This window comes from Elephantulus edwardii, unplaced genomic scaffold (genome assembly GCF_000299155.1).
Source record: "Elephantulus edwardii isolate Elephantulus edwardi_28Jun2011 unplaced genomic scaffold, EleEdw1.0 scaffold00085, whole genome shotgun sequence".
In the NCBI taxonomy this organism is placed as follows: Eukaryota; Metazoa; Chordata; class Mammalia; order Macroscelidea; family Macroscelididae; genus Elephantulus; species Elephantulus edwardii.
Genome location: NW_006399835.1, coordinates 13081458 through 13091060, shown reverse-complemented (window position 1 = coordinate 13091060; position 9603 = coordinate 13081458). Strand labels below are relative to the sequence as shown.

The following is a 9603-nucleotide window of genomic DNA, read 5'->3' as shown; positions in this document are numbered from 1 at the left end:
CAGGGGTGAATGAATGGAAACCCAAAATCTCTGTAAATGTTTATGAAAATTAATAAAATATTATTATAGAAAAAATATTGCTTACTTGTCCATTAACTTAAGTGCAAATGTAATTAAATAACACAGTTAATGAATTTTTATGTGTGTGTGTTTGTGCATAATTTCTTATTATATTAAACTCTACCTTCATTTTTTTCTAGTGCACCAGGGAAAAGCATGAACGGGTATCATTGCTATGGCTATAGTCACTGAATGGTGTAAGACTGTGTGTGAAGACTGTGTGTGCATGTATCATTCACACCAATCTGTATATGCATGAATGATACACACATCCAAATATACACACATATAGTTGCTTCATTTCTTCTACAGAAAGAAATTAACAGTATATTTTTTAGCATCTAATTTTTTATAGGACTGTGAACTAGTGTGAAATAGCATTCTAGACAAGCCTTACCATTTAGGTTGTATCCTTAAAAAAACCAACAACAAGAAAACCACTAGTTAAATGAAAGTATCAAGTCTTTGTCATACTATTTTAATAGGCATATTACTTAAAGAGTATAGAAATGGAGAAATTGCCCATGCTTTTAACAAGATTGAAAGAATAGGAGTATTACAGGAACTACAATCATTCTGACAGGACTAATGGGATTTGGGGGTTGCCAAGAAAAATCCTCATGAACTACTCTAGACTCTTTTCAAGTATATTATGGGCTGGGCTATGCACTTCTGAAAATATTTGGAACTGCAGGGATGAGAAAACAGTGAAAAGGAGAAGGGAAACTATTTGGCCGTGATCCATTTGGGCCAACTCTAGCCATAAAAGTTCAGAGTAAGTAAAACAAAACACCAATAGGAGAATTAATAACCACTTAGAACTAACAAAAAAACTATGGTTAGAATTCCATTGTGTGAATGTACCATAATTTCTCAAAGCACTTGTTTTACTTTGAACATTTTAGCTGTTTCCATTTTCTTGTTATTGTGAATAACATTGCTATAACATTGGTGTACAAATCTCCATTTGTGTTTTGGTTCTATTTAACTCGGGGAATATTCCAAGCAATGGAATAGCTAGGTTGTGTGAAATCTCTGTGTTCAGCTTTTTGAGGAAATGCCAAACTGTCTATCAGAGTGGTTGTAGCATTTTACAATCCCACCGTGTATGAGGATTCCAATCCTTCTATGTCCTCTCTAACCTTTATTGCTTGTCTTGCCACTGCTACAGTGGTGAGATGGTATCTCATTGTGGTTTTGATTTGCATCTCTCTTATTGCTTGTGATGGAATTCAATGCAACTCTCAGAAGCTATGATTTTGAAAACCATTATATAACATGGGAGAGGCTAGAGAGCATTATGCTAAGTGAACTAACTCAGTCTCATAAAGATGAATACTGCAGAAAACCATTATTGTAAAAATAGAAAGATGACAACTAAGATGTATACCAACGTCCAAGGAGGGGAAAAGAAGTGTGGAGGGTGGCTGAAGGTGAGGAGGGGGAAAATTTCAAGGTTCAGAGCTTGGTAGACAGAGTGAGGGGATGAAGGAATTAGGAAAGATCCAATGGGGACCTGAAAAGGTGGTATAACGGTGGGTATATACCAACGGTGATTAATTTTATGAAATACAATGTATGGATGATCACATGAAACACAGTGTGAATGAAGGAATTAATGAAACAATGCATATGACTTTTTTTAAATGCAAACCAATATAAAATAAAATTTAAATAATGAACAAATAACTATGCTTTGTGCTTCCACTGGGTTCTCATTTTCATTTCCTGAGGCTATGTGGCTGGGATTTGCTACAGGAAGTCTTCTTTTAATCCAATAGAATAAGAACCAAGCAGCAAAAATAGCCTCTGACTTTTTGTAAGGTAAGAGCCTAATGATGGCTATCTGAGCAAAGCTCAGAAAACTGTGGCATGCTTGTCAGCTGTTAGCTTTAAGCTTCTCACTGGAATAACCATTCAAATGTTACTCCAGTAAGAACCCTTTTGAGCCTAAAATACATGTAACCTGCTGGTAGTGAATTGCTTTCCTGCCATTTACTTTAAGTTTTAAAATCTTTGGAATACTTTTCAAGAGTAGTTTATTTCTTACTTGGTTGCACACATGCTCTTATCCTCTATAAAACGGTCCAGTTCATAATAGTCTCATGGTTGAGATTCAAATGACACAAATATGGCCCCCTTATGGAGGCAGTGTAGAATTTGAAATGAAGACGGGGTGACATGTCTTTTGAAAGCCCTAAGGTAAATCTAATATTTATCCATATGTAGTCCTAATCTAATACAACTATCCAATTTTATAAATGAGTTAGAAAGGCTTAGAAAATTCATACCATCAAGTTGGAACTGACCCACAGATTTCCCTCCAGTGGATTTCCAGGGGCAATAAATTTCACAGGAGGAGATTCCCCAGTTCTCTCCCATGGAGCAGCTTGTGTATTTGAACTATATGCCTTTGGTTTGGCAGCACAATTTCTTGCCATTAAGCCACTCTTCCTTACATGAAGCCACCAGAGCTTCTTAAGTAATTTTAGGGTTGTGTAAATTCACACTGAAAACAAGGCCAAGATTCAAAGCCAAGTCTTTTAGACTTTAGTCTGGTTTCCTTTCTGCAATCTTCTTTGTACAGCTGATTAAAAAAATTCTAATTAGAAGTAAAACATCCCCTGGCCCTAAGGCTTATCATCAAATGTTGATTTCCATAAGTTTGACCTTAATAGGAATATGATTCAATAATAAAAACTTACATGGTAGATACAAACACAAGCGGAATGTAGTCCATTAGCCATTACATTATTCTAAAGTGTAGTTTATAAGAAACAATTTTATCTATTGTCTGAAAGAAAAGGTAAAGTATAGTATCCTATTATAGCAAGCAGACAATTTACTGAACTGGACATCACAAAGTGAAAATACACTGACCTTATAAAATGCCATGAGATGAAATGAAGTTCTTAAGTGCTAGGTGATATAATCATTATCTTGACTTTTCAAATTTTGTATGTATTTTGTTCTATTTCTTTTATGATCAAATTTTAATTAAAAGACAGTTCAAAGAGTATTCATATGAAAACAGAATCTCAAGGGATTATACTCATGCTTCATGACTTTATTGTTCAATATTTTAAAACAATCTTGAAATAGTGATAGTATATCTAATTTAAGCATTTAGAAAGCTGCCTGGATAACTTTGGCAAAATATAAGGAAGACCGGAAATTTCTCTTGCCATTTTGAGATAATTTAAGAAGATAGAAAAAGGCATTTTTACTTCTAAAAATGTTTGACTGCTCATTATCTCTCTTAAAGAAATGCTCAACAGAAAAAGGGAAGGGGATTATGGGTATTTATCTCTGTCAAGCTAGAATTAAGGTAGTACATCCAGGACACAAAGTTCATAACTACAGAGGGGTCACTACTTTTGAATAACTGCACACCATGCCCAGACTCGTCAGATGGTGCATATGGTTAACACACTTGGCTGCTACCTGAAAGACTGGGAGTTTAAGTTTACTCAGAGGTGCTTTCAAAGCAAGGTCTGATGATCTACTTCTGAAAATTTAGCCACTGAAAACCCTGTGGAACTCAGTTCTACTCTGATGTCACGGTATAGCCATGAGGTGGAGTTAGCTGGATGATGACTAGACTGGGATGCTCTATCTACTTTATACTGCTAGAAACAGATGCAAACAGAAAAGATCTTTCTGTGTAACATACAGTATATGACAGAAGAGAAATAGGATTTGTTATTGTTGTTGTTATGTGCTATTGATTGGCTTTAAACTCACAGCAATTACTTATTTCGAGAATAATTCACACAATAGAGTGAAAAGTAAAAACATTGCAGTCAACTCTACCCACATAGTTATAAAGATGAGATAGTAGTTGTTAAGGGGACACTCATAACTTCCACCAGGTTCTTACTCAAAGCAGTGGTCTGAGTGATTGCCTGAGAAGAAATTTCAATGTTGAAATTTGATAGTTTAGGATTTTTAATAGTTCTTTAGCAATGTGAGAATGTTTCTACTTTTCATTTGGCATCCACTTTTCTGTTTCAAGTTTCCCAATTCCTACAAAGATGTTCTGTTGTTTTATGGAAGAAGTGTTTCCACTACATTTAGCTGTTAGAAGATGTTGAAATAAGAAAGAAAATCTAACCTATAATCTATTTGACGCACACATACGTTGCCTTTTAAAAAATATAGACCATCTCTTTAAGCAAAGATTAGATAAAAAATTTGAAAGTCGAAATAAAACTAGAAGCCACTGAGTAGAAACCAACTCATAACAACTCTCTGGTGTGGGTAGAACTATACTCAATAAGGTTTCCACACATTTCTTCTGATTCACCTCTGGGAAGCTTTGTAACACCAGTTAGTAGTTGAACACTTAACCAAACATGCTAACAAAAGGACTGACAGAGGATGTTGGGATAAGAAATAAAGAAGAAGAGAGGTAATAACAGGCTTGAATTTACATATTGAAAAAGTGAAACAGGTTAACAGGTGAAGTTCACCCTAAATGAGCACTTGTTCCTACATGCTGGGAATTCTCATGAGTGGCTATGAATGAATTAATTTCCTTATTAGAATTTAATCCTCACAATAAACATAGGGGACAGCAGAAGGCAGCACAGAGAAGCCAAATAACTTGCTTAGGGCATGCAGTTTCCAAGTAGTGATGTGGTCAGGATAGATTCCAAGCAGTTTCTACTCCAAGTTATGCTACTCCCCAAGGATATCTTATTGTTTGGAAGTTTGAGTCGACCCAGAGGTAGAGAAAGAGCTGATGATCTCTTTGTAAAACCAGCCCCTGAAAACATAGGGAGTTTTGCTTAATATGTCATCTACTCTGACACAAGGTCTCTGTGAGAAGGAATCAATTAAACTACAACTGGTGTTTATTACATACTCTAATAAGAGAGTTCTGGTGACCCAGTGGTAAGGAACTGCACTGCCCACCCAAAGGCATGGAGTATTTCCAGTCCACCAACTGTTCTGTGAGAGAAAGATGGACAATCTCTTCATGCAAAATTAACTGTCTCTAAAAACTCATTGTAGGGTCTGCTATGAGTTGGTTCCAAGACTCCATACTTGACAACAACAATCAGCATTGTAGGGCATCTTCAGGATAGTTGACCTCCAGGGATAGCTAGAACACAAAACAAAACAAAACAAAACAAAATCCCAACCCATCAATGAAAAAACTTCTTTACCTGAGCATGATTTCTTTTGACTTGGAGGACGTGCAGACCGCACAACAATCAGATATTTAGGCTCCGCATCTGCAAACAATAACAGTATTATTTATTCAAGATAGGCATTCTTGACAGCACACCCACATCTGTCTGACTCAGAGCTCCTCGTACTGGACGTTGTAACTACACCACCAGCTTGTAAGAGGACCAGAGGTCTAAGAGACACAAAACAGCTCTCACTTATTTCCTTCTTTACTTATGGTAAGTATGGAAGTTGCACCCTTCTCATCCATTTTTTAGATAGTTTTCTCATTATGTTACTCTTGTTGTTAGGAGCTGTTGAGTCGAGTAGGAAGCGACCCCATGAACAACAAACATCTGACCGCTGTCCTACCCGGGGCCATCGTCACAATCTCCGACACTCTTGAGCCCACTGCTGCAGCCAGTATCAATCCAGAAATTGCACCCTTCTCGCCCTTCTTTTAGATAGCTTCCCCATTATAGCAACTCAAAAATAAAAGGCAAGCTTGTCAACTTTTTGCTTTACACCTCATGGCATTATGTGAAAAACTGTACTTTTGCTAGTTTTACCAGTGAGCATTGATTTATGAGTCAAATTTTTCCAGGTATTTGTTGTTGTGTTCCCCCCCTCCCCATCTTTCTTTCTCTCTTTTCTCAGCAGAACAAGATCACACAGACTGCTTTGACCCATGAAGACTCTCAGATAATAAAACGTTAGCTTGAATTTGCTGATTGAACTCTCACAGCTGACTATGGAATGCAGATGGTTACCAGAAACTGATCAACAGCGCCCCCTTCAAGTGGTGGGCAGAACGCACCATACTTCCCATACTATTTTTTTTCCATCTGAAATAAAACTTTATTGTGATTTAAACAAACGTCTACAGAAAAGTTGGATTTTTCACTCATTTATTGTTGCACATTTTCCTCCCTACCCCTCAAGTTGTCTTTTATTTAAAAAAAAAAAATAACAATTCATTGTTGCGTATTTTTCCCCTCCCCCGCGCCCCCCCTCCCCAGTCCACTTGGCTATGCACTTCTTACTCAGGACTACTGTCTGTCATACAAGTAATGTGTAATCATATATTCCTTTTAAACAATTTTTTTCCTTCATCTGTCCCAATTCAGTGTCTATCATTTATCCCCTCTTTTCTTAGTTTAGACTTACTTCTAGAGAGAACCTCAGAAGGCAGGATGTTAACACTTCCTGAAATTGCTAGGTCCATTAGGTTTTGAAAATGACAGATTTTTTTTCTTCCAAAACCAAATGGACAGAGGTAGTGGGGAAGTCTTTCATCATGCTAGATATAGATTTATTTTGTTTGTTTGTTTTCTGAAGGAGTAATTAACAGTTTATTACTTTGAAAAATGATCTGAAACTATCTTGTTGCACACAGATCTCTGCATTAGCCACTATCTGAATGAACCTTTTTTTAAAATAAAAAATTTATTCTATTTAATAAACTTTGTCAATAACAACACTGATTCTACAGTGTAGATGTTCACTCTACAGGTGAATAAACTATTAATAAATCATGCTAGATATAGATTTTACACCACAGTTTAATTATTTTTTTTTCTACAAAGTGATTGCTTTAAAAATAAGGTCACGGGCTTTATAACATCCTGCTTCTCATGGAAGAAAAGAGAGGGGGAGACTAGCCTGATGATTCAGAACCAGAAAAGACATTAACATAAAACACTTGAGTCTCAATCAAAAAAACCATCCACATTCAGGGAAATATGAATATTTATGATGTCTACCCTCATTTTCATCCAGTTCATGTGATGTGTCAGCTTGTTTTCACACCTGAACAGTAATTCAGATGGACCATTTGTTAACAAGGTTCAAATTTATATTTTGCGGATACATTTTACCTGAAATATACCAATAAAAATAAATTAGTAATTTTTAAAATATGTAGATTTTAAGTAAAGTTAGATTCAAGCAATATGTATGTACTAATTCAAGCAAGGGCTAATAATTTATAAGTTAATATTTTAAAAATTGGTACTACCAGGATAAATATTTGTTTTAAAAGTGTACAAATAAGCCAAATATGCTCAGGGCATACACAATAGCATTTTACGGCATATCGTTAGAAGGGACCAGTCCTTAGAAAAAGACATCAAGGTGGGGAAGATGAAGGGTCAGTGAAAGAAAGATCTTCAACAAGATGGACTGATACAGTGATTTCAGCAATGTCCTTGAACATGGCAGAGATTGTGATGATGGCTCAGCCTAGGGAAAGGTTAAAATCTGTTGTTTGGAGAGTTGCCAAGAATTCAAAGGTTAAGATCTATTGTTGGTAGAGTTGCCAAGAGTTGTAGTCAACTCAATGGCCATGAACAATAGCCTCAACAACTCCATTAGTTGGGTGTCATTATTTCTTCAGTAACCTTGGTCCAACACTATGTTGTTGTTGTTGTTGTCAAGCTCTGTCGAGTCATAGATGACTCATAGTGAACCTACGAATAAAAGACCTAACACTTGTGTAACTTTAATCATTTCTCCACATTCATAGTATTTCCAGATGCTATTTTGGAAGTAGATGACACTCCTGCTTCCAAGTTTGATTTAATAAGGGAGCTCCACCAAAAATTGTCCGCCATGGGTAACCATTATCACATTTGACACATCAGTGTCACAGTGTTCAGCATCACAGCAGCGATAAGTTGCTTCTGTACAGCAAATGGAAAGACCACTGCTATACCACTTAGAAGACTGTTTGACCAAAACCAAATAAAATCAGGCCTGAGGGCCACAGGTTAAAATCACCCACCTTTGGCTTGGTAGCATCACTTTCTGTCCACTAGGCCAACTGAGCTCTCTCTATGTTGTTGTTGTGGTTAAAGTTTTGCAGCGCTCACCCCATTCTCAGTTAAAGATAACATGTCAATTTAACTGCTATGAGTAAATCACACCTTTCTCTCTTTCTGGACATCCTGCATGGCCCTGTGTGGTATAACCATGCACATTAATTACCACTGTGTAGAGTAATCTAGATGTCAGCTGAATCTTGGTACGAAGTGGAGACAACTAGAAGGCTATCTATCTGTGTTCTACTGACTATACAAAGGCATTTGACTGCATGGATCACAACAAATAATGACTACCATTGAGAAGAATGGGAATTTCAGAACACTTAACTGGGTTCATGCAAAATGTAGACCTAGAACAAAAGGCTGCCATTGAAGCAAAGTAAACACTGTGTAGTTTAAAATCAAGAAAAAATGTGCACCAAGAATGTATCTTTTCTGCATATCTATCCAATTTTTTATAAATGTATCTTTTCTCCATAACTATTCATTTGAGAACCAGGACTTAATGAAGAAGAATATAACACCAGGATCAGAGAAAGACTAATCAACAAACTGCTTTATGGAGATGATACAACCTTGCTCACTGTATGTAAATAAGACCCAAGGAATTTACTGCAGGAGATCAAATAAAACTAAAACTCTCAATATGGGTTGTATCTCAATATCAAGAAAACAAAAATCTTCATTTATTGGCCAATAGGCAATGCATGATAGATGGAGAAAAGGTTAAAATTGTAAGTAAGTTCATTTTACTTGGATCCACAATCAACATCCTTGGTACCAGCAGTCAGGAAATCAAGACATGTTACATTGAGAAAATCTGAACTTTGGGACCTCTTCAAAGTGTTAACATATGCAATTTTGTCAATTTAAAAACTAAGGTGCACCTAATCCAAGTCATAGTTTTCTCAATTATTTGTTATACATCAGAATGTTGGACAAGGACTCAGGGCGGTAGAAGGATCAATGCCTTTGAGTTATGATGTTGAAGAAGAGGACTGAATGTCCTTTGGACTTCCAAGAGAACAAACAGGTATGTCTTGGACAAAGTGAAAATAGAGAGTCCTTGGAATTAAGGATGGTTAAACTTTGTTTCCTCTTCTTTAGTTTTTGGTTAGGGAAGATCAAACCCTGGGAAGGACAGCATACTTGGAAAGATAGGTCAGTGGAAGAAAAGAAGGCCTTTAATAAGATGGATTGGCTTGGTGACTGTAGTAATGGGCTTAACTATGTCCCAGATAGTGAGGACAGCACAGGATAGGCAAGGTTCAGATCTGTTGTTCAGGATGACCTATGAACGACAGCACATAACAACAACAGATTAACCCAGTCAACTTCTTTAAGTTCCTTCAAAAAGCTATGTCTGTTTATCACAGAGTTAGTTGCCAATGACACAGGTAAAGTAGTATTTGTTCCATTTCAGCCTCAAGTCTTTTGCTTTGTGGGACTCTACAAATGTGTACCAAACAGGTTCCCTTGTACAAATATAGTGACCATTTCCTAACTTTATTTACAAAAGAGAGCAATGTTGTTGTTGTTATGTGCC

At 36.5% G+C, this 9603-nt stretch overlaps 1 protein-coding gene across 1 annotated transcript in view; it reads right to left on the bottom strand.

The window, feature by feature from the left end:
- ABI3BP (ABI family, member 3 (NESH) binding protein) overlaps nt 1–9603 on the bottom strand; it is a 350074-nt gene that overhangs the window by 226115 nt on the left and 114356 nt on the right. The window contains 1 exon segment of the mRNA XM_006890039.1: nt 5232–5300. Within this exon segment, the coding sequence (XP_006890101.1) occupies nt 5232–5300 (69 nt within the window).